The sequence below is a fragment of the Hirundo rustica genome, chromosome 1 (genome assembly GCF_015227805.2).
Source record: "Hirundo rustica isolate bHirRus1 chromosome 1, bHirRus1.pri.v3, whole genome shotgun sequence".
NCBI lineage: Eukaryota > Metazoa > Chordata > Aves > Passeriformes > Hirundinidae > Hirundo > Hirundo rustica.
Window position 1 is genome coordinate 155,263,388 of NC_053450.1, and position 25,094 is coordinate 155,288,481.

The 25,094-nt window shown below is 53.1% G+C and overlaps 1 protein-coding gene across 2 annotated transcripts; it reads left to right on the top strand.

Moving 5' to 3' along the window:
* The first annotated feature begins 11,517 nt into the window (after positions 1–11,517).
* Positions 11,518–23,992, top strand: CDC25A (cell division cycle 25A). 2 transcript variants are annotated; one of them, XM_040086100.2, is made up of 16 exons: positions 11,518–11,808; positions 13,504–13,583; positions 14,748–14,802; positions 15,142–15,174; positions 15,307–15,343; positions 15,716–15,817; positions 16,528–16,626; positions 17,224–17,358; positions 18,187–18,261; positions 18,845–18,994; positions 19,197–19,289; positions 19,744–19,806; positions 19,922–20,020; positions 20,755–20,885; positions 21,191–21,302; positions 22,593–23,992. In XM_040086100.2, exons 1-16 carry the CDS (start codon positions 11,657–11,659, stop codon positions 22,731–22,733), a joined length of 1,557 nt encoding a protein of 518 aa, XP_039942034.1. In that variant the 5' UTR covers positions 11,518–11,656; the 3' UTR covers positions 22,734–23,992. The 2 variants fall into 2 exon arrangements, with proteins under 2 accessions (XP_039942034.1, XP_039942043.1); XM_040086109.2 differs by lacking the exons at positions 11,518–11,808; positions 13,504–13,583 and adding an exon at positions 14,573–14,640 and having other exon boundaries at positions 14,729–14,802; positions 22,593–23,941.
* Positions 23,993–25,094: the final 1,102 nt, after the last annotated feature.

The following is a 25,094-nucleotide window of genomic DNA, read 5'->3' on the forward strand; positions in this document are numbered from 1 at the left end:
GCAGCTCAAGGGGCTCTGCTTCCCCAGGCACTGCTGCTGCTCTCCGGTGCTTTGGAGCTGGGGTGAGAATGAAGGAGACGCTGGGAGAGGCGCTGGCAGCCACGGGGTGCAGGGCTGGAGGCTGGAGCCCTCCTGCCCAGGAGCAGCCGGGGTTTGGGGGGATTTCAGGCGAGCAGGCCGGGGCCGGCAGCACAGGATTACCCTCAGCTCCCGCACGGCGCAGCTGCCGCCCCGACACAATCCCTTAAAACTGCATTAACCCAGCGGCTCCGGCGAGAGCCAGGCCTCGGGAAGGATCCCAGCGCAAGGCCTGGGGAAGGGATTCCTGCTCGCCAGCCCCGAGCCGGGGCGAAGCTCCTGGGTGCCTTCCAGGTTATTAAAGATTAAATTAATTGAAGCATCCCGGGCTTCTGCGGGCGCTGGCAGCACCGTGCCAGAGCGTGCTGGCTGTACCCTGGGGAAAGGCTGGGATGAAGGCTCACACACTCGCACTCACACTCACACTCTCACACTCACACTCACACTCACACTCTCACACTCACACCCACTCCAGCCCTCCCCTTCTGCAGCAGCTGCTGTGCAGACACGGGCACACGCAGCACACACAGCGGGCCTGTGTCCATGTTCCCCCCCCGGGTTTTCCTGCTCGTTCCTCCTCTGCTTGCACACACAGACACAGACACCGACATGAGTGCGTGTGTTGTGAGATCCAGGCACTGGAATATGCACAGGGAGAGACGGGGACAGTCCCACGCTCTCTTGGTTTGAAAAGATAGGTGTCTGCTAAGGAAATGGAGAATGTAAATCTCCTCCTTCTGAATTATTAGAATTTTGAAATTAAGGGGCTCTCAGGCAAAGATATGGGGATAGGAATAACAGTCCTTTACTAGGAAAATTAAAATAAAAATGCAGTATTATAAAAAACCCCCAAAGCACTGTCAGAGTTAGGATACAACCCTGTTGGTCAGGGTGTTGGCAGCAGTCCAATTCAATGGTGGCTGCAGTTGTCCTGCAGTGACAGATGTGGTTCTGTTGGAGCAATGATCCTGTAGAAGGATGGAGTTTCCTCTGAAGGTCCAGTGGTGGTGAAATGAATCCAGTGTCCCTCTGGCAATCCAGTGCACACAGGCTGTGCTGCTGTTCCAAATCTCAGATTTTTATCCGGGTAGGAATTCTTGGGTCCTCCCCTTGGGTGTAGCACCTCACAATGGAACGATGTTATTTTCTCAGCCCTGCAGTGAGCCTCAATGGGTCAGTAACAGCAGAGATCCCCTGCAGAGAGGATGGGTCCTGGAAGAGAGAAAGAAAACACTGCCCCAGCTGGTTTTTTAACAGAGGATATCCCCCCACTCTGGAGAAGAGAGAAAAAACCACTGCTCCACCTGATTTCAACAGATGAATGGTGACAAAATACAGATTTCTGGTCACATCCTGCATTGCAACCTAAGACACACACATACACACACAGAGGCACACATATGTAATGACATGGATGTGCACTGGCACGCACACAGGTGTGTGCAATGACATGGATGTGCACTGGCACGCACACAATGACATGGATCCGCACACACGTGTGTGCAATGACATGGATCTGCACACACGTGTGTGCAATGACATGGATCCGCACACACGTGTGTGTAATGACATGGATCCGCACACACGTGTGTGTAATGACATGGATCCGCACACACACGTGTGCAATGACATGGATCCGCACACAGGTGTGTGCAATGACATGGATCCGCACACACGTGTGTGCAATGACATGGATCCGCACACACGTGTGTGCAATGACATGGATCTGCACACACGTGTGTGCAATGACGTGGATCCGCACACACGTGTGTGCAATGACATGGATCCGCACACACACGTGTGTGCAATGACATGGATCCGCACACACGTGTGTGCAATGACATGGATCCGCACACAGGTGTGTGCAATGACATGGATCCGCACACACGTGTGTGCAATGACATGGATCCGCACACACAGGTGTGTGCAATGACATGGATCCGCACACACACGTGTGTGTAATGACATGGATCCGCACACACGTGTGTGCAATGACATGGATCTGCACACACACGCGTGTGCAATGACACGGATCCGCACACACGTGTGTGCAATGACATGGATCTGCACACACACGCGTGTAATGACACGGATCCGCACACACACGTGTGCAATGACATGGATCCGCACACACGCGTGTGCAATGACATGGATCCGCACACACGCGTGTGCAATGACATGGATCTGCACACACGCGTGTGCAATGACACGGATCCGCACACAGGTGTGTGCAATGACATGGATCCGCACACACACGTGTGCAATGACATGGATCCGCACACACGTGTGTGTGCAATGACACGGATCCGCACACACGCGTGTGCAATGACATGGATCCGCACACACGCGTGTGCAATGACATGGATCCGCACACACGCGTGTGCAATGACATGGATCCGCACACACACGTGTGCAATGACATGGATCCGCACACACACGTGTGCAATGACATGGATCCGCACACACGTGTGTGTGCAATGACACGGATCCGCACACACGCGTGTGCAATGACATGGATCCGCACACACGCGTGTGCAATGACATGGATCCGCACACACGCGTGTGCAATGACATGGATCCGCACACACACGTGTGCAATGACATGGATCCGTACACACGTGTGTGCAATGACATGGATCCGCACACACGTGTGCAATGACATGGATCCGCACACACGTGTGTGCAATGACATGGATCCGCACACACGCGTGTGCAATGACATGGATCCGCACACAGGTGTGTGCAATGACATGGATCCGCACACACACGTGTGCAATGATATGGATCCGCACACACGCGTGTGCAATGACATGGATCCGCACACACGCGTGTGCAATGACATGGATCCGCACACAGGTGTGTGTGCAATGACATGGATCCGCACACACGCGTGTGCAATGACATGGATCCGTACACACGTGTGTGCAATGACATGGATCCGCACACACACGTGTGCAATGACATGGATCCGCACACAGGTGTGTGCAATGACATGGATCCGCACACACGTGTGTGCAATGACATGGATCCGCACACACACGTGTGCAATGACATGGATCCGTACACACGTGTGTGCAATGACATGGATCCGCACACACGCGTGTGCAATGACATGGATCCGCACACAGGTGTGTGCAATGACATGGATCCGCGCACCCACGTGTGTGTAATGACATGGATCTGCACACACACATTTGTGCAATGACATGGATCCGCAGACACACGTGTGCAATGACATGGATCCGCACACACACGCGTGCAATGACATGGATCCGCACACACACGTGTGCAATGACATGGATCCGCACACACGGGTGTGCAATGACATGGATCCGCACACACACGTGTGCAATGACATGGATCCACACACACATGTGTGCAATGACATGGATCCGCACACACGTGTGTGCAATGACATGGATCCGCACACACATGTGTGCAATGACATGGATCCGCACACACACGTGTGTAATGACGTGGATCCGCACACACGTGTGTGTAATGACATGGATCCGCACACACACGTGTGCAATGACATGGATCCGCACACACACGTGTGCAATGACATGGATCCGCACACACGCGTGTGCAATGACATGGATCCGCGCACACACACGTGAGCAATGACATGGATCCGCGCACACACACGTGTGCAATGACATGGATCCGCACACACGTGTGTAATGACATGGATCCGCACACACACGTGTGTGTAATGACATGGATCCGCACACAGGTGTGTGCAATGACATGGATCCGCACACACAGGTGTGTGCAATGACATGGATCCGCACACACACACGTGTGCAATGACATGGATCCGCACACACACACGTGTGCAATGACATGGATCCGCACACACGTGTGCAATGACATGGATCCGCACACACACGTGTGTGCAATGACATGGATCCGCACACACAGGTGTGTGCAATGACATGGATCTGCACACACACGTGTGCAATGACATGGATCCGCACACAGGTGTGTGCAATGACATGGATCCGCACACACACGTGTGCAATGATATGGATCCGCACACACGTGTGTGCAATGACAGGGATCCGCACACACGCGTGTGCAATGACACGGATCCGCACACACGTGTGTGTGCAATGACATGGATCCGCACACACGCGTGTGCAATGACATGGATCCGCACACACGCGTGTGCAATGACATGGATCCGCACACACGCGTGTGCAATGACATGGATCCGCACACAGGTGTGTGCAATGACATGGATCCGCACACACACGTGTGCAATGACATGGATCCGCACACACACGTGTGCAATGACATGGATCCGCACACACGCGTGTGCAATGACATGGATCCGCACACACACGTGTGCAATGACATGGATCCGCACACAGGTGTGTGCAATGACATGGATCCGCACACACGCGTGTGCAATGACATGGATCCGCACACACACGTGTGCAATGACATGGATCCGCACACAGGTGTGTGCAATGACATGGATCCGCACACACGTGTGTGCAATGACATGGATCCGCACACACGTGTGTGCAATGACATGGATCCGCACACACGCGTGTGCAATGACATGGATCCTCACACACACGTGTGCAATGACATGGATCCGCACACACACGCGTGTGCGATGACATGGATCCGCACACACGCGTGTGCAATGACACGGATCCGCACACACGCCCGCAGCCCATTCCCGGCCCCGCAGCCTCGCCCGTTCCCATCGCGCCCCGCCCCATCCCGTCCGTTCCCGGCCGCGGCCGAAGAGATGCCGGCTCTGGGCAAACCCCTGCCGGCCGAGCCCCCCTGCCCGTTGTGCCTGGATTTGTGGGCGCAGCCCGTGCTCACGCCGTGCGGGCACAGCTCCTGCCCGCGGTGCCGTGCAGGGGGACCCCGCCTCGGCCCGCCGCCTGCCTCCAGGCTCCTCCAGGGACAGCCAGGGGTCCCCTCGGCACAGGTTAGTGTCCTGTACGGGAAGGCATCAGGGATCCCTTCACGGACAGTCTGGGGGCTGCTCTGGGCCTGAGCTCCTCTGGGTGTGGGTCTGGGTCCCCTCCAGGCGTGGGTGGGTCTCCTCTGAGCACGGTCTGGTTCCCCTCCTCACACAGGTTAGGGTGCGTCCCTGTCCAGCCGGGCATCACCCAGCTGCTGCCTGGGGTCCCTGTCTGGGTCCCAGTTTGGGGTCCTGGATCCCACCCTGCTGGGGCTGCTGGTTCTCCCATCGCCTGCCCCCAGCCCACCCAGGAGCCCAGGTCTCTCTCGCTGCTCACCCCTCGGTGTCCCCATACGGTCCCTTGTGCCCCAGATGTCCCCAGCCAGGGTTTCTCCCCCACAACGCGGGCAGGGGTCTCGGCTCGCTGCCAACGCAGGAGATGACTCGGAGCATGAGGAGTTCTTTAATACTCCAGCAAATTCATGGAGCATGGCTAAGTCATGGCTACTGTCACTGCAAACCTCTTCCCAGAAATCCCAATTTCAAATGTCAAAAGTTGTTTTTTTCTAATTTAAAAATATTAAAAAAAAACAAAACAAACCAAACAAAAAAAAACCCAAACCACAAACTCCAGGGTTTCCACATGAAGTTATTCCAGAAATATTTCTGGCCATAAGAGAGCTGTGGATGGGGATCTCCCCAGCCTGAGTAAAGTGAGTTTGGAGAGGTAGGTGCTGTCTCTGAGCTCAAAACCCACTCCCAGGCACTCAGGGGTCACCCCCAGCGACTCCCCAGACTGGGATTGTCCCCTCAGGGGTTGTTTGGTGACATCATCTCCCTCCTGTGAATGTCACTCCAAAATTACCAAAAAATGCCTTTTTTTTTTTTTTTTAATCCCTACCCTAGGAGACACTCCAGAGCAACCTGCCTTTTCTACAAAAAAAGAAGGAAAAACTGAAGCTTGAAGGAGACTGGAAAAGTTTTCACCTGATGGTGCGTGTTCCTCTCTATGCCCCCCACTGCTCAACCCCAGGAACATCCCATCTTTCCCTCTCCCAGTATATATTTATCTCCTAATCTGTGACAACGTTCTTGTCTCTTCCCCTCTCTGTCCATCTCATATGGCCTCCTTGGGCCTACCAACATCCAGACTTGCTGCCCCTCTCTCCGTCCATCCTGCTTTTCCTGTACAAAACCTCTGCTCCCGTTCCGTGTGATCCCTGCCCTCTCCCTGCGGCAGCCGTGTCCCTGCGGAGGCAGCTGGAGGCTGGGCGGGCTCAAAGCATCTGCTCGGTCGGTGCCTTGCAGAGGAAGGTGATGGTGGAGTTGCAGCGTGGGCCCAAGACCTTTGAGGAGCTGAAGCAGTTCCTGAAGGAGCAGGAGAACATCCTGATGACCGAGCTCATGTCCCAGGTGCTTTTCGAGAAGAGGAGCGAATACAGCTCCAGGCTTTCGGAGATGGAGTTGCTGCTGGACACGGTGACTGTGCAGCTCAAGAAGCAGGACCAGCCGGCAGTCAGGTTCCTCACGGTGAGGCTGCGTCCCCCACTGGGTGCTGTGACCCCTGGAGGGGCTGGGGACACCCAGCTGGCAGTCTCTGCATGCGGGGGGCCATGTGGTGACACCGCGCTGTGCCACCGCGCTGTGCCCGCCGAGGGAAGGTTGGCAGGAGGTGTGGGGGTGACCCCCAGCCCCCTTTAACCTGCCTCACACAGCTGGGCAGCCACTGGAGCTCCCTGCACCTCAGCAGTGCCAGAGCTCACCTGTGTTTTCTCTCCTGCAGGACGCTGGCAGAATCCTGAGCAGCTATGAAACACGCTTGGTGTCCCTCTGCTCCTGCGCGGTTCCTTCGGGCAGAGGTTTGGGAGGGCTGCAGGAGCTGGGAGGGAGGTGGATTGCCTCCCTGAGTATTTGGGATTTCATCTTGATGCTACCAGGAACCAGAGGCCGTTGCACTCCTCCTAAAGATGGGGTTCCCATGCTGATAGCTGGGACACAGCTCCCCCGGGTTCTGTGGCTGCAGGGATTTCCCTGTTTCCCTCCTGGTGGGCTGGGCTCAGAGCTCCTCTCCCTGTTGTTCCCCCCAGATGCGAGGCAGCCAAGGGCCCGATCCCAGAGACGATTTCCCTGGAGCTGCAGGGGAGCTGAGAGCCTCTCTGAGATGATCCAGCTGGTCCTGGATGGCCAAATCCAAAGGTAAAGCTCTGCTGGCTCCGTGCTGCGCTTCCCCTGGGCTGGGCTGGCAGTGGGAAATCCTCACTGTGGTGCCTCTGCCTGGGGCTCAGGAGCAAAACGCCTGCTCCAGGGGGGAACCATCCCCGAGATGGGCTTTGATAGAGCCTGGGGCTCCACATCTGGCTGCTGTCCTGACAGGGAGCAGGAAAGGTGCTGCAGGAGAGACGCTCATGCACCTTCCTTTCCTTCTTCCAGTGAACCTGCGGAGCAAGATAGATGGGGAAAGAGGCAAGTTTCTGGAGCTGATGAGCAAAACTGAGGGGGAAAACCTTTCCAGGATGAGTTTCCTCATGTCCTTGGTGCAGAGGTAGGCTCACACCACATCTAAACGCAGCTTCTGTCTAGAACTGGGAGTCCTATTTTTTTGACTAAGACTGCTATAAAAATCCAGGTCTGTCCTGCGCACCAGGCAGCACCAGGGATGCTGTCCTGCGACACCAGGCGAGGGCCAGGGCAGCAGGAGGCCGTGTCAGGCTGTGCCCGGTTAAGCAGAGGGGCTGTACATGTTTTTAGCTGGCATTTCGGCGCGATCAGACGTGCTTTTGCAGGCGCTCAGGGTGACGCAGCATCGCTGGGCTGGGGTCTGGCTGGCACCATTTGTGCTCTCCACACCCTCCGTTTTTGGGATGATGCACTTGGAGCACAGGACAGTCGTGCCTCAGTTTCCCCCCGCAGCCCCCGGAGGGCTGGGGCGGTGACACGGCGCAGTGATACCTGCGCGGCCTTGGGGGATGGCCACGGGATGGCAGCAGAACATTCCTCATGGATGGGCAGCTCCAGCTCTGGAGGAGGGTAGGGTGCCTGTTTGCTCGGCCCCAGCAGGGCTCCCAGCTGCTTTTCCCTTGGCGGAGCGCTTGTCACAGCAGCAGGGACTGGCCTGGCCGCTCTCACACCCACGGGATACACTGCTCCCCGCAGGCAGCAATATCCAGCAGATGTGGGAGCAGATTTAGCAAAGCCCATCGTGTCTGTTCCCTGCACGTAGGGACACCGCCTGGCTCAGTCCTGCCTCAGGGAGCATCTTTTCGCCCTTGGGTCCCAGAGTGGGGACAGTAGGAGGTCCTGTGTCCCATGCCACCCGAGGGGGCTGCAGGAGTGCTCCCAGGACACGTCCCAGCCCTGTGGTGCAGGGTGGAGGGGAGCTGGTTCTCTTCTCAGCGGGCACAGACTGATGTCCCTGTCATCCATTAGAGATGGTGACGCTGGGCCCAGAGACGGCGATTCCTTACCTGGTCCTCTGGCAGAACCACAGAGTCATCCGGCAAGGAAATGTAAAACAAAACCTTCCTGACACCTCCAAGAGGTTCTTGACCAGTTCAAGTGTCCTGGGCTCCCCGGGGTTCACGTCCGGGAGGCATTACTGGGAGGTGGAGGTTGTGAAAGGGGACGGCTGGGCCGTGGGGGTGGCCCTGGAGTCTGTGCCAAGGAAGGACTTCCCCAGCCTGATCAGATCTGGCAAGATCTGGGCCCTGCAACTAGACCAGGATGGCCAGTAGGGAACAGTCCACGTGTCCCGTGTCCTGCTGGCGCTCAGGGAAAAGCTCCAGAGAATCAGCGTCTACCTGGACTACGAAGCGGGCCGAGTGACCTTCTACAATGCAAAGAACACGGCGAAGATCTTGCAGTTTGAGACTACCTTCACTGAGGAAGTCTTCCCGTATTTTTGTCAGGAGAAATCCGTCTGTGTGACTGGCAGGGTGGGACGGCTGCCATGCCCCTGCCCGTGGAGGTGTGGGAATGATACGGCATCACACTGCACTCTCACTGCAGCTCTGCCTGGCCTGGATCCCCTCTGCAATTTCCTGCATCCCCTCCATCTAAGTCATTTGGAGCATTAAAGAAGCGCTGCCCTGCCTGGGGGTGTGTGCGTGCTGGTATCCTGGCTAGATCCCGTGGTGATGGGGTCCTACCTCTCCCTGTGGGCACTGAGGCCATATAATAATTGGGAGGGAGGAGGGAAGAGGCTCTGATTGTCCGTGCCAGCCTTTGGCAGCACCGCATGGTTTGTTGCAGCTGTGCTGTGCTGTGCTGGAGGATGCAGCCACCCTGCACACAGGAAGTCAGGCTGGAGTCAGGAGCTGATAAATAGTGGTGGTAACTGCCCAAAAAGTTTGTAAAAAGGAAAATGTTCGGAGAGGGAGAGCGGGAGTGAGGCACAGCAGGAAGAAGAGCAGGAGCTGGGGGTATGGTGGGGATCTCTGACATTTGGGATGCTCAGGGAAGGAGCAAACACCTCATTGTCTAATCCAGGAACCGGGAGCATTGTGTGACTGGTGGGTGGCAGGTGTTGGAGTCCAGGGCATTCCTTTGGTTGCTTTGGAGGGTCAGGGACCTGGGCAGGGGGGTCTGGGACCCCAGCCCAGAGCCCAGGGCTCAGAGAGACACTGGATTTGATTTCAGTCCATGGGAGAGGCTTCTTGCACTGCAGGAAGCATTGCAGGCCACAAGAGTGTAAAAAATAGTAGTTTAGAATATCACAGGGTGAAAAAACAGTGAGTTTGAGATTCTTGGCATTGGAGTGAATGGGGCAAGATGGAGAATTTGGGGCGTTGTCTCCTTCTTCTTCCTTCTTGTTCCCTCACTCCATTTCTGCAGTGACGTTGGCACAAAGTAGTTAGTGAGGATTGGGTCAGAGTAAAGATGACCTTTTTAGTAATAGTGATAGACATTGGTAATAAATAGTAAATAAAGAATACGTAGCAATTAGTATAAAAGATAAGGACAGCTCAGAGACAGGAGGAGTCACCAGATGTCCGAGCCGCGGCAAACATCTTTTGGACACTGAGAAAATTGTAAGATAAGAACTAATAAACGAAGCATGTAACCTTGAAGACTCCGTCTTTTCCTGCGTTTGGCACAGAGCTTTGCAGAGGGCCAGGACTCTAAAACCACCTGAATGCCGGGGAATTTAAGCTCCTGAAAAGGAGCCCCCGACAGCAGGGTCCAAGCAGAGGGACACGGGTTATGGGTCGTGTCCTGGAGGTCTCCTGGATCCAAAGTGATCAGCTGGAAACAGCAGCCTCTGGAACCACCGGAGAGACATGGCAGATCTGCCAGGGACTGGTCAGCACACAGCTGCCAACCCTGAGCTGAGGAGAAGCAGTGTGTCCTGTGAAAAGTGCATATTATATGGCTCTACGCAAGATATTTACTATATGTATTATGTTGTATTGATTGGTAATGTTGTATTGATATTTTAATAGTATGGTAAATGTAGTTTTGTAGTTAAAATGTAGTTTTTATATACTAACCACAGGAAAACGTAAATCTTTCAGAGAAAAAGAATTTAATACTTCCATATTCGAAGAGACCAACTTCTCCTGCCTTGCTCAGCCCTGAAGACGCCATAGAGATTAAAGGAAAAAAGTGACACTAACCAGAGACAATTCTTTGTTTGAATGGAATTTATGCAGCATGTATGAAATGTATGAATATTCAACAGGCTATTGCTTTTAAGAGATAAATCTTTATTAACGGGGGTCCTTTTTTGGAGCTTTTTTGCTTGGGAAGGCACCCAGACGTCTGTAACTTTGTTTTTATTATCTCATATTGTCCTAACCCTAATTGTTCATTTTTTTACTCTAATTCTATTTTTATAACTATTTATTTACTATTAAACTTTCAAAATTTTAAAACAAGTGGTTGGCGTTTTTCACATGTCCTAAAGAGTTTATGCGGAGTACAAGTGGGGGACTGTCAAGTCTGCGTTCTCCTGCTGATTGCTCCGTGAAGCCCATCCTGGTGTCGCAGGGATGTGCACTACCTTATTTCCCCAGCCGCTCCCCAACCACCTCATAAAGTGGCTTTTGTTCTCATAGAGAGCTCATTTGATAAGAAATTATGTGGGAAGGGCTCTTGGAGGAGAAATGATGTGCGAATGGCTCTTTGTCTCAGCGAGGCCGTGTTATCTGCTGAGTTTGTGCCTTTTTTCCTTCATCTTCCCCATTCTCCCCTCAAGCCCCGGCTAAAGGGAGACGACCGGAAACATGGCGGCAAAGCTGCGCCGTTGTGAGGCGGGAACGACATTCCCCAGCATGCAACGCAGAGAGCACTAACGCCGTGCCCCTGCTAGGAATGCTGGGAAATGTAGTCCTGCCGCACTGGCGCGCATCCCCCCGCAGACCCCGGTTTTCTCGCTTTCCTATTGGTCCAGAGCGACGCCAAGCAACCGCCGTGGGCGGGGCCTGGCCGCACCGCCGCCGTTCCTACTGGCCGGGGCGCGCGCGGTGGGAGGGGAGGTTTGAAAAAAAACAACCCGCCCCCCGCCGAACGCCGCGGCGCTGATTGGCTGAGCCGCGGTTTGGCGCCAGCTTCGGAGCGGGCGACGGGCACCGGTTGGGGTCAAAACGCTGCGGCGGCCGCGCTGACGGCAGGGACGGGACGGCTGCGCTTCCAATTCCCGTTCCCACTCCAATGGATCCTACCCCGAGCGTCTCTCACCGCCGCCGCCTCCTGCTTGTCTCGCCGGCGTCCCCCGCTTCGCCCGCCGTGGTTAAGGCGCTCTTTCAGGATGAGCTCTCGCCTGTCTCCGATCTCCGCCTCACCATGGAGCAGCTGGGGCGCGGGTGAGTCGGGGCCCGGACACCTTCCCTTTTTCTCGCCTTTGTCGCGACCCCCCAAAAAAGCGAGGCTTGCAGGATGCCCCGCTTCTTCCTCCAGTACCGAGGGAGCCCCCTTGCTCCTCGCCCCCACCCCTACGAGCCCTTCGGGGCACTTTGTCCCCCCTCCAGGGCGTTTTGCCCCCTCTCCGAGACGATTTCTTCCTCGTCCCCGACCCGAAGCGAGGCCTACGGAGGCTCCCCCATATATAAAAAAACCCCCAAGGCCTCCAGGAGTCGTTTTCCTTCCGTTCCGTCCACCCCCGTAATCCTCTCCCGCGCAGTGAAGCCTTATGGAATTCCCGCCCCCACCAAAAAAAAGAAAGAAAACCCCAAACCTCTGGGATGTCTTTATCTGCTCTCACGAGCCCCAAAGTCCCAGGGATGTCTTTTAACACCCCGCTAATGCAGACTCTCCGGAATGTCTTCACTCCTTCATTTTCCTTCCCTATCCCCCTCTCCTTCCAGAAGTAAAGCTTCGGGCCGCTCGCCTACCCCCACCCCCCAAAAAAACAGCGAGGCCTCGCGGATCCCTCATTTTCCTTTCCCCCCACTCCTCACTGGAGGCCTTGGGGGTCTCTTCGTCCCCTTCTCCCCCAGGAGTGAGGCCCTGAGGGCTCATCCTGCTTCCTCTCCTTCCAGGCCCTCTCCCTGCACCTCAACCCGAGGCCTGCAGCACCTCTTCCCCCAAAAACGAGGCCTCCCGGAGCTGTTCCTTCTCCACGAGGCCTCAGTTTTATCCCTCCCACCTCGAAAACTTCCAGGACTCCCTTAGAGTCCCTCACCCCTTTGCTGATGTCGCCTTTCTGTGCTCTCCTGCTGCCCCCATCCCACATGGTTCCACGCTCTGGGACACCTTCCCCCTGCCCAGCTCCTGCTCTGTTCATCCAGCTCCCTCCTGAGCCCTTCCCCGGGCTTCCCTCTCCTCCACAAATACCTTTGTGTCCCTTCCACGTCCTTCCTGCCTTCCCTATTCCACCCCTGCCTCCCCCTGCTCTCTGTTCTGTCTCCCCAAGTGCCAGGTGCTCTGCAGCTCCCCTCCTGTTCCCATGACTCCAGCCACAGCTGCTCCATTTTCCTGCTCTCTTCACTCCTCTAATCCCATTATTCCCACAGTTTCTCCCTTTTGTGGCTCCTGTTTTGTCCTGGCCCACTCAGGTCTCAATGACCCTCCTGGGTTTTGTTTGTTGGTTTTCTGTGATTTCTCATTTCTGCAACCACTGGCTTTAGGGTTCTTCCCTCCTTCAGATTCTTTAGATTCCTGCAAACCATTGGCAGTGCCCCCCATGGAAATTACTCAGCCCTTTGATTTTGTAGCCCTGGCTACTTTTTTTTTTTTTTTTTTTAAATTAACCACGTGCTGGAGCCTCACTCAAGTGGCTTTTCCCTTATAGATGTGGGGCTCCTTATGGTTTTCTCCTCTCTCAGCTCTGACGTTTAGCAGATAAAACAAAATTTGAGAGGTAACTATTTATCAAAATGGGTTTGAATTAGAAATCCGGCAATTTTCTTTATGTAAAACCTGAATTAAAGGAGTGGCTGCCAAGTGGTTCCAGGAGAGCTCTGATAGAAATCCAGGTGATGATCACCTCTGCTATACCTACCTGCAGTGTTGTATTTTCTTTTCTTGCTTTTAAAGCAAATCCCAAATTTCCTTTCCAGGCAACAAGAAAACCTAGACCAAGACATGGGAAGCAAAAATGGATTACATAGATCAGCGTCTTCGGAGTCCACAGACTCAGGTAGGGCTTCCTCAATGAATAATTAATAATTAGCAATTGGAAAGCAATGCACTTTTACATGGCTCCCAGCGTTTGGAGAGAGAACCATCCCTGCCTGCAGCCCCCTCTGATTCCTGTGCTCTTGGAGAGAGGGAGGAAAGGTGGAAAATCCCTCAGGAAGCCTCTGCAGCTCATGGTTTGGGCTGTGGATGGGGTTTTTTTGTTTTGTTTTATTTTTTTGCTTTAATTGTCCTGGAGACTTTGAGCAGTAGGGAGGGCAAACAAGCCCTCGCTGTGTTTTCTCTCTTTAAACCCAAACTGTGCCAGTGAGTGGCTCTGCCCTGTGTTTTCCTGTTACCAAGAGGTGGTTGATGATCTGAAACCCCCTCAGTTCTGATACTTCCTGGGAGGATTTCCTGTTTTTCACTTGAGATGTTTTACCACTGAAAATGAAATAAGCTCTCATCCCATAACTTGTAGATTCCCTCTGGTGCTTCATTGCTCCAGCTCAGGGAAATCACTGTTCCCAGCTGGGTTTATGCCCCATTTTGAGAGCGCTTTCAGCCTAAAAAAAGAACTTTATGAGGTGCTAAAGCCTGAGTACAGCTCACAAACCACAGAGCAGGACAGAGCTACCAGCCTTGCTAAATCCTCATTTTCTGTGGCTCCTCAGGAATCTGTGTTGGAGTGACTTTGGACGTCTCTGTGCTGAAATGCTGTGGGGCTATAAAGCTTTGGTTTGTGCTTCTGAAGTCCTTCCTGTTAATTCCTGGATGTTCAGAAGGGCCTTTTGGCTGCTTATTTTTTGGAATGAGCTCAAAATTTCCTCATAGGATGAGATGTAACTAAAAATACGGCTTAAAAAAAAGATCCTGAAGGGCTAAATTGTTAAATTAAGGTGGATAAACAGAGTATTCCATGCTGAGTGCCAGCACTCTGTTCCATGTGACAGCCCAGGCAGGGCTTGGGGGGCTGTTTTTAGGTTTAATTTCTCCCCAGTTGCTGGCACTTGATGATCCACAGTCTAACCCCACGTCGGGGAGTGGCTGCAACTCTTTATTATTTATTCTGCACCCAGGTGAGGCTGCAGATGGGACTTTCCACATGAATTTGCTGTGGAAATCTGTAGCAGTGTGTGATAATCCCTGGCTATAAATCAGTGGGAGATCTGTGTCTCCTCTGCAGGTTTGGCTTTGGATTCTCCCGGCCCTGCGACCTCATGTGACACCCTGGAGGACACGTAAGTAAACACTGTGTTAAACCTGGCTCGTTAACAAACCCGGGCTAACGAGGCCTGCTGAGGCTTTCCTCTGCTGGCACACGTGTTTCCCTGCTGCCCCTCTCCATGTGCTGCGCTGCTGGAATTCTGGGATTGGCCCTGAAGTGCTGCCTCTGAGCAGGGGGTTGTGCCAACCACACGGCACTGGCACCTACCTGCAGGCTGGGGCTGCACCAAGGTCTAGCTAAATTGCAGTTTTCAACATTGCATTTAAGTCTGTGCCTTAAGAACCACAGAATCGTTTAATTTGGGAAAGATCCCTGAGATCTTCGAGTCCAACCTTTGATTTTTTGCTTTTAGGTTTGAGAAAGCAATCAAATCCAGCAGGCTGAAGTAAGTGTAATTCTATTTTAAATTCTCCCTCGATGTCTCTTTTAGGTTATGGAATTAAGGGGTGATTTCTCTTCGTGTTGCTGCCTTTTAAAGCAAAATGCTGAAATAAATTTTGGTTCTTTTTCGTTGTAGCCTTCGAATCCCTTTCAGAAGAATCCATTCCCTGCCAGTAAGTGAGAGTGGGATTGATGTTTTATACATGTTAAAGGATTTAGCATGGTTTTGCTTGAATACATTTAGTTGAATACTTATTAATTTTCTGGCTTCGACACCAGCTGCTGGGGTGCTTAATGTCAAAACTGCAGTTTGTAAATTCCCAATCTCACTTAATTTACTGTGAAATTTCCGCGATGTGGCTCCATCACTGGTGCACTGAAACATTTTAGTCCCTGTACCAAGATGTCAGCAGAGGATTTCTGCACAGAGTGTGCAGAATTTGTGGCCAGAGAGACTTCCCAGGCTTTATTAACCCCTTTAATGCTTGAAATGTGGTCGTGCAAGGACTGGGGCACAGTCCTGAACCGTGCCTTCTGTGTTGCAGCAAAGCCTGCTGGGCTCCAGCCCTGCTCTGAAGAGAAACCACTCTGACTCTCTGGACACTGATGCTTTCCAGCCTTTGGAACAGGATGAAAATAAGGAAAATGTAAGTGCTGTTTCCTGCTGCCTGTGATGGTCCGGTGGGAGGGGAGAGACAGCTGGATTAGCACATCCCTGCTCAGGGAAAGTGATGGGAAAAGCTTCAGTTATTCCCTTCCGGGCTGTTCTCCGGGCACAACCACCTTCAGCTCAGTTTTTCTGAAGGGAACTTGCAGCTCTGATCAGAGTGGCTGCAAAGCTGTTGGGAGGTTAATAAAAATTGGGAAGACTTTGCCCAGTTCTGCCTTCGTGCTGCTCACCCTGACTCCTTTCCGGCTGTGGCAAAGGAAAATCTCTTCTCACTGCTTGCTCTGGACAAGAGCTGCCTCCAGAAGGAGTTTGGGGAGGTCGGCCCCTCGCTTCGCACTGCTGCCATGGGGAGCCCTGGTTCCTTTTGGATTCAGTGTCAGGACACAGCCTTGGCTGCCTCCCAAGAATGATTTATTCAGCAGAGAATTGACTGACAGAAAGAGAAAAGCCCTGAAGCCCGTAGGTGATGCCAAGAGCAGGAATGCTGGATTATGTTAGATGAAAGAAGCACTCCTGTAACATCTTTAATTTGAAAACATTCACCTTCAGACTATTCCTGTTGGCAGCAGGGAGCTTAAATCCAAAATATCAGGCAGTTTAAAAAATTGGAAAAGATAAAAGGATCCAAGCAACTTAAGACAGTTTGTCATTTGGGTAAAATGATCATTTTGCTGGTTTTTGTTTCAGGAATCATTTGAGTTTAAGAAGCCAACCAAACCGGCTTCTCGTGCCTTCCGTGATGGAAGGGGTGTTCCTGGAGCCAGGCAGAATTCATCTCCAGCTCAGGTAGTTGGTTCTTTTCAACTAATTCTCACCTAATTCTCTGGGGTCAAGGTAACTATATCAGGGTTCTGAGGTGGTGATGTCAGTCAGGCTCCAAATAGAAAAACTTATTTATCTGCCAGATAAGAAAATTCTTCTCACCTTTGGCTCATGAGAAATTTGAAACTATGAGTCAGCACAGAGCTGAGGTTCTGCTCAGTAACTGAAGGAAGTGTGGGCATTGATGTGAGGTTGAAATGATCAGTAAGGTTGATACTGAGTGTTCAGGCAGATGCATTTGGAACAGCAAACCCAACTGTGTAAATGCAGCTGGATTTTGTGTCCAGATGTGACATCCGGGGAGAAAATTTACTTTATTTAGGTTGCATAATCGAAGACAAAAAAGCGGTTGAAAAATCACTGGACAGAAACAGAGCTGGGGGCCAAGTCTTGGATCCAGCAGCCCTTGGTGCTGCTGATTCCTTCCTGTGCTGCAGCTCAGGGTTGGGAACAACCACGGTGTTCCCTGTAGTGCAGAGAGCTGTGACAGCTCCTCGGTGCCTGCAGCATCCTGCAGGGGACAGAGGGAATGCTGTTCAGCCTCCCTGTGTCTCCTCTCAGCTGCCCATGGAGGAAACAGCCTCGGGGGATCAGCAGAACTGCAGGGCAGCCTTCCTGCAGCAGCATTCCCTGCCCTCCTCGGAGAGCGAGGATGATGATGGATTCCTGGAGCTGCTGGATGACCAGGACTTGAAGGTGTGTGCAGAAGGGATAGGGTGGAGATCCCCAGATGAGCTCTGCCTGATGTGTGTGGTGTGTTCTGGTTGTGGTCAGGGTGCTCAAGCTGCACCACGCTGGGTTTTTGGGAATCCCAGACTGGTCTGGGTTGGAAGGGACCTTAAATCCCATCCTGTTCCAACCCCCTGCCTAGGGCAGGGACATCTCCCACAAGGAGATTAATTAGTTCTCATCATCTTTTCTAACTCACACTGGGGTGTCTTTTATCTTGTAAGTGCTCTTTCCCAGTGCAGCCAGTGGGATTTGTTTGGGATGAGAGCAAGTGAATTATTTTCAGTTTGAGAACTGAGGGAATTATTTGAGCAGTTGGCATTTTTCTTTAGAAACTTTCTGAAAAAATCAGAGGTGGTGATTGCTTTGAACCACTTAAATACAAGATTGTTTCCAAGGGACTTTGAAATGCTTAAAGCTCTGAAGACTCATCTTTGTTAATCAATCAGTGAATTGATAAACTTACCTTCTCCAAACGTGGCTCAGCTCAGTTCCATTATTTCCTAAGAACTGGCAAAGCTCAGGAGGTTCAGTTCCATTATTTCCTAAGAACTGGCAAAGCTCTGGAGGTTCATCTTTGTTAATCAATCAATGAATTGATAAACTCACCTTCTCCAACATGGCTCAGCTCAGTTCCATTATTTCCTTAAGAACTGGACTGATAATGGAGTTAAATCCCTGAAGCCGCTCTGGCAGCTGAATCCAGCTGGAATGTTTGCCTGAGCCATGCAGGAGCTGGACCTGCAGTGTCCCCCGTGGTGAGGTGGATGAGCCTGAGCTTCCCTCTCTTCCCAGAACGACGAGGAGATGCCCTCGGACGTGTCCAGCCTCTGGACGGCGCCGCTGGTCATGAGGAGAGCGGACAGTCGGGTGAGTGTCCCCACGCAGGGCCAGGGACTGCCCTGGCAGCTGGCACGAGTGACCCCACTGCATCCCTGAGGACAACACAACCCTGGCACAACCCCCTGCAGGATTCCTTTAATCTTTGGAGCAGTTCAGCCTGTCAGTGTGGAACAATTGGCGTTTATAGGCATAGAATTTCTTCTTGCACTTCATAAACGTGAGAAGATCTTGGCTTCCCTTATCAGAATCTTGGCATATGTGGAATTCACCCTGCACAGGCTCACCTGGAATGCTGCAACCTGATCCTCTGATAACAGACTGGGAAAGGAGCTCCAGCAGAAAGCTCTTTAATCTGCTGATAAATTGGCTGCTAATTGGTGCAGGGCACTTTGCTGGCTCTTTATCTTGCTTATGGTGCTCCAAGCTCCCCCAGTAACAAGTGTTACTGGAAATGTAAAGCCTGGATAATTCAGATTAACAGCCCCCCTGTCGCTGTGCAGTGGTGGTGCCTTGAATAAGGCCAAGTTGGGAATAATCTGAAAACCTGAGTCGTGTTTATTTTCTTTTATAAACCTTTGCTGGACAACTTGACTCCTCTTCTCCCTCGCAGGCCAAGCGGTGCCGCTTGTTTGGCTCTTCGTCCATGTCAAGCATTGCAGGAAGAACCACCCAGAAAAGGATGGAGAGATCCCAGGAGGAGAATTCTCCAGGGAAAAGCAAGAAGAGGAAAAGCCTGCCTGGAACTTCTGAGGACTCGACGGTTGGTGGCTCAGCATCCAGTTTGTGACAGGGAATTTGTGAGGGGGAGATGCAGAGCTGGGTGAAGGTCAAAGGGAGCTTTTCCAGGTGGATTGTTGGGGCAGCAATTCCACACTCCTGAAGCTGAGGGGGCGGTTCAGGGAAACAGGGAATGGGATGTGTCTGCCCTCGGTGCTCATGGATCTCTGACCTGCGTCCTGCAGAGTCTGAAGCTGGTGAGGACCCAGCCCTCCACAGCAGAGATCGAGAGCATTTTGGACAGTGACCAGCGAGACCTTATCGGGGACTTCTCCAAGGTAATTCCAGAGATTCCGTGGTCAAGTGTTGAATGAAGTGTTTGAAGGGCCTCTCTTGGTGGGGATGTCTCAAACCAGCCCAGAAAAACACTTCCCTTCAGAGAGGCTTTTCTGTTCTTTCATAAACCTGCCTTGCTTCTTTGGACTTGATCTTGGAGGTCTTTTCCAGCCTTAACAGTTCTTTGATCCTCAGCCAACCAGGGGAGGCTGTTGGTGAGGAGAGGATGTCCCAGGTTAGATACAAAGTGATCCATTTGTGGTTAAAGCCCTGTGGAATCCCTCTAATGTAGGAGCCAAAAACTAAATTCTGTGCTTGATTTTTAGCGTTCTTAGGAGTTTAGACTCCTGCAGAGATTCTGGCCATCAGAGTATCTGTTAGAGAGTGAACTGCTGGATGCTGTGCTGTCACCCACGTGACTCACAGCTGGAATTTTCTCAATCCTGTCTCTTCCAGAGTTATTTATTTGACACTGTCGATGGGAAACATCAAGATTTAAAATACATCGACTCAGAAATGGTGAGTGCTCCAAGGGGAGCCAGAAAAATTCTTTAGTAGGGGTTGGGGAACGGCACAAAAATGGCTTGAAACAACTGAACTCTGTTTTTTGTTTTTTTTTTTTTTTTTCTCTCAGATTGTGTCTGTGCTGACTGGGAAGTTTGAGAGCTTCATCAAGCAGTGTGTGATAATTGACTGTAGATACCCCTATGAGTACGAAGGGGGGCACATCAAGGTATGTTACAGGCCCCATAAGAGCAGTGCAGGTGGTCTGAAGCTGCAGCCTGGGGTCACTTGGATCCCTGTGGGGCTGATTTTTATCCAAGGCCCAGTGGATAGGTTATTCCTGAGGGGCCCCTCTGGGATCCTGTCGTGCTCACCCCCCCTGCGTGGGTTTGGACACTGAGCTCACATGTGGGTCATGCAGTGACTGTCCCCTCAAAAGAGGGGACATTGTGCTCTGTGTCAGCAGAGAAGGGCCCTCAGGGTGACAGAGGTTCCAGAGGAGGATGTGACACTCAGTGCCCAGCATCCTTATACCTCAGAAAGCTAAAATCAGAAGGTTAAACTTCATTTCAGTGACAGGCTTCAAAGAACAAATGGCTGTGTGAAACATAACCAGGAGCAGATCACCCAGACACGTTGTGTTAGAGCCCCTTCCAGTGCCTAGAGGGGCTCCAGGAGAGCTGGAGAGGGACTGGGGCAAGGGATGGGGGGGCAGGACACAGGGAATGGCTCCCACTGCCAGAGGGCAGGGATGGATGGGAGATTGGGAAGGGATTCCTGGCTGAGGAATGACACAGGGCCATTTCCAGACTGTCATTGGTGTCCTGGTGGGGTTCGGAGCCGTGCTGGGAGAGGGTTCCAGAGCTCCTCCAGCAAACCCAGATGAGGAATTGGCTCCCAAGAAAGTGGGATGAGTTCATGGCCGTTCCCTTCCACTCACTGCTTGCACTCTGCCCTTTCCAGGGTGCCATAAACCTCCACATGGAAGAGGAGGTGGAAAATTTCCTGCTGAAGAAGCCGATCCAGCCGTCGGAGAACAAGCGCATCATCGTGGTGTTCCACTGCGAGTTCTCCTCGGAGCGGGGCCCTCGCATGTCAGTTCCTCCCCCTGGGCAGGGGATTCCTGCAGCCCTGGGGGCAGGCAGGGCGGCTGGGCTGGCTCCAGTTGCTGTGCACGTAGGGGTTGGCACCTCTGGCAGAGCTTGGCACAGCCTGGGGTGTGAGGAGCTGGGCTGGGCCTGGGCTGGAGCGCTGAGAGCTCCGAGGGAAAGGGAAAAACCTCTGAACTGTGGCACTGGGGCTCCTCAGCCTCCCCCTGAGCAGAGGGATGGAGGGTTTGGGGTGCAGGTTTGGGAGTTACTGGTTGAATGTGGGATTTAACACATTTTCCCCGCTGCAGGTGCCGGTTTGTGAGGGAGCAGGACAGGCTGAGCAATGAGTACCCCAACCTGCACTACCCAGAGCTCTACGTGCTCAAGGGGGGCTACAAGGATTTCTTCTCTCGGTGCCAGGTGAGTAACATGGATTTCTCATCCCTGGCAGTGCCCAAGGCCAGGCTGGACAGGGCTTGGAGCAACCTGGGATAGTGGAAGGTGTCCCTGGCCATGGCAGGGGGTGGAACAAGATCTTTTAGGTCCCTCCAACCCAAGCCTTTCTATGGTCTCTTTCACACTCAGAGGAGAAACAATAGATAAATAATATTAATTTCTTCCTCCTCAAACTTCTCTTTGGGGCAGAGTGGTTTGGCTGGGGGTTTTTTCCTCCTCTCTCTCTCTCTCTTGGTGGGCTGTTCCCAGAGCAGCTCAGCCTGCTCCATGTCTTGGAGCTGTTTCCCTGCCACAGCTGAAAGGCTTTTCCACTTGTCTCGAGTAAAATAGAAGTGGTTTCTGCCCCTTTAGAACAAACTGTCACTCAAAGAAGGGATTTCAGCCTGCTCAAAGCAGGGGAGAAGACAAAGCTTGACAGTAATTGCTGGATAATGAGTGGAAACCTGAGGACTTGTACAGTCCTAAACCAGCAAAATTGAAAACCTGAGCTTGGGGTTTGCAGCCTCTAATTGAGGCAAGGAGACTAATACCCAGCCCCCAGCTCTTCTCAGCACTTCAGGGGTGGGATTTCTGCTGTCACTTGGCTCCTGCAGCATTTCCGTGTTCCCAAACGCTTCTGGGATCTGTCCTGATGCTCTGACACTTCCAAAAATCCTCCCTTGGGAGATACCTGGCCCGTCCATGGCCGGCTGGATGGGGCTGTTGGCTCCTTTCCCGTGGGATGTTGGCTGTCCCAGCAGCCGGTGCTGCCCGGGGTTTGGGCTCTCCCTGACTCTGCTGGCTCCCCTGGGCTCAGGGACACCCGGGGTTTGAGGAGGAGGGACCGAGGCCTCAAGGTGGCAGCACGGGACAGCCACGGGCGGCTCCCTGGGAGCCGGGAGCTGTCCCGAGGCACAAGGATCACGGAATGCTCTGAGCTGGAGGGAACCCGCAGCGATCATTGTTCCCTGCGTGGATGGAATCCATGACCTTGGCGTGATCGGCGCCCTGCTCCGACCAACCGAGCCGGAACATCCTTCCAGTCCGTGCCATCCCAAGGGGAACTGTAAACCAGCTCAGCCTGTGTGTTGCCTGCCAGGAAATTTGGGATGACAGCCCTGTACACAAAGCCCTTGTTCTGATGGCCGTAACCTGAATGTCCCCGGGCTTTGCGTGTCTGCCACGGAGCTCCTGCCTGCAGCAGGGGTCTGGCCCTGTTTGTGCCAGCGGGTGCTGGGATCACCACCGAGGTGACCCCAGCTCCTGTTTCCCCAGAGCTTCTGCGAGCCCCAGAGCTACCGTCCCATGCACCACAAGGACTTCAAGGAAGACCTGAAGAGGTTCCGCACCAAGAGCCGGACCTGGGCCGGGGAGAAGAGCAAGAGGGAGATGTACAGTCGGCTCAAGAAGCTCTGAGGGCTGCAGGGGCCTGCAAGGACTGCCCAGCCTGGTGGCTGCGGTGGGGCAGCCACGCGTTCCTGTGCTCCCACTGCCCTGGGCCGTCTCCTCCCTGGGATCGCCTGGACCTTGGCCCCACGCGCCGGACGCCGGCTGGGAGCTGCCTCGGGATTCTTTTGGTTTCGTTGCTTCGTGAAAATGTTGTGGCTTCTTGTGTTGTGTGGCACCCCCCCAGATGGCTCAGAGAGGGTGGGGACGGCCTCGTGGGGCTGGGCCCGGTGGTGTCAGCACTGCCAGGGAATTGTAGTGCCTGTTCATGTTTTAAATGCTTAATTTTATTTAAATACAGTCAAATGAAGCCAATGCCGCTGCGGTTGGATCATCTGGATTGTACTTAAACCTTTGTTTCTGCTGCAGGGTGACCTGCTGGGGGGAGTTGGGGGTTCGTTGTTTTTCTCAGACGCAGTTTTGGTTCTGTGTATCTTGGTGGGGAAGGAAAATGGGAAATTCCCCGTGATGGCTCGAGATTTCCCGCCTGGGCAAGCGCTGTGGGAAGCCTTGGGAGCCCATCGAAGGGGAAACTGCTTATTGTTCATAAACATCACGTTCACCTCGTTTACTTACTCCAGGCTGTTTTATTTCCTAGTTTATCTTTGTTGGTTCTGGAGGAGTTGGTGTTTCAGTGGAGGGAGAGTTTTTGAGAGGGAGCTGAGGGGGTTCAGCAGTTGGGTGATGCCAGGGTTCTCAGCAGTGTCACTGCTGACTCTGAGCCTGTGAGTTGTTCTCTGTATCCTGAACCGCTGCCAGAGCAGATCCTGGCTGTGAGGGATCCCGGGAAGCTGCTCTGACACTGCTTCCCTGGGTGTGGCTGTGCCACTTCTCCGTTTGCCGGGAAAGGCAGGAGGTGGAATTAATCCATGAGGGAAGCAAAACTTCCTCAGCTCTGTTGGACCCCCCCAGCTGAGGAAGTTCTGCAGTTCCCAAACTGCTTTGCTGCTGGTTTTGGGGTCACTTCAACCCCAACTCTTAAATCAATGTTCCTCCCACCAACTTCCAGGTGAAAACTGGCGCTCACGGGAAGCTCCACGTGCCTGGGAACTTCGTGGTTCACTCTGTTGTATCCATGTCAAAAAGTACTGAAATGGAGATGCCTTATGTGGAATGTTAGCTTGCTTTTTTTTTTTTTTTTTTTTTTTTTTTTGGAAACCTATTCCTTAAAACCTGCTGTTAATCCTTTTACTCCCAAGAGGATTAAACTTGGAATTATTTCTTGTTTAAAAATCAGAATTTGCTGTTTTCCCTCAAAGCTGAATCCCTTGAGGGGGGGAGATGATGAAATGTTAACTCGGAAGCGATGGTTACAAATTTTCCTTCCCCGTTGGGAAGGGGCTGTGGGGTGGGAGGAGGCCGCGTCCAGGCACTGATCTGAGCGACCCAAACTGCCCTTTGGTCCAGCTCCAGCGTGAAGCAGCAGCTCAGCACCACCAGGGCTGGGCAGGATCTCTCAATCCCACTCTGCCATCCAACAGTTGCTCCGTGGGAATGTGTTAACTCCTCCTCTGTGTCCAGAAAAAGCAGATGGAGACTGGCCTGGGTCAGGATGCTCCTTTCCAAGGTCACTCAGCTGGAGCAAAACCATTGCAGCAATCCCTGGTTCACAGCTGCACTTCCTCTAAATCTGTGGGGTGAGTGGTGTGGCCGTGTCCCAGCAGTGCTGGGGAGGAGCCCTGGTCAGGGATTGGGAATCTCTCAAACCCCAGGGGGGTTCAGATGAGGCCCTCCCATCCCAGCCCACCTCCTTCCGTGTGTTGGGAGTCCTGGGGAGGGAGAAGGATCTAAGCAGGATCCAAGCTCGACCATCTCAAAACTAAGAGATTGCTGTGGGTGCATATAGTCCTAAAAATCCAAACTGCTGACTCCACCTCTCCTTGCAGCAGGACACGGATGAGCTGCTTGCAGAACACCACGCTGGTGGCTGCTGCTTTTTGTGTCTTTGTTGCTTCCACGATAAACTTCCAGAGAAGCTGGGGCTGCTCCTGGATCCCTGGAAGTGTCTAAGGCCAGGTTGGAGCAGCCTGGGACAGTGGAAGGTGTCCCTGCCCATGGCAGGGCAAGCACTGGATGGGCTTTAACGTCCCTTGAACCCAAACCACGCTGGGATTCCACGATCGGGGCTGCAGCCACCGGAGTGTCAGAGCCGTGTGCTCCCCTCGCTCCCTCGAGGCTGTGGGCAATCCCAGCTGCCTTTGCTGAGGATCCTGCTCCGTGCTGGGGTTTTCCCCAGGGGGGCTGTTGTGTTGAAGATGTGACGAGCAGGTGGCCAACAATGGGGTCAGATTTAAAGGCTTCCCTGGAAATACAGCACGGCGCCTCCAAAGC

Excerpts from the sequence above, each read along its gene's own strand:
- CDC25A (XM_040086100.2), top strand. The coding sequence starts at position 11,657 with ATGGATCCTACCCCGAGCGTCTCTCACCGCCGCCGCCTCCTGCTTGTC. Across the intron at positions 13,584-14,747 it reads TTCGGAGTCCACAGACTCAG|GTTTGGCTTTGGATTCTCCC; the intron begins GTAGGGCTTCCT and ends TCTCCTCTGCAG. Across the intron at positions 21,303-22,592 it reads ATTTCTTCTCTCGGTGCCAG|AGCTTCTGCGAGCCCCAGAG; the intron begins GTGAGTAACATG and ends CTGTTTCCCCAG.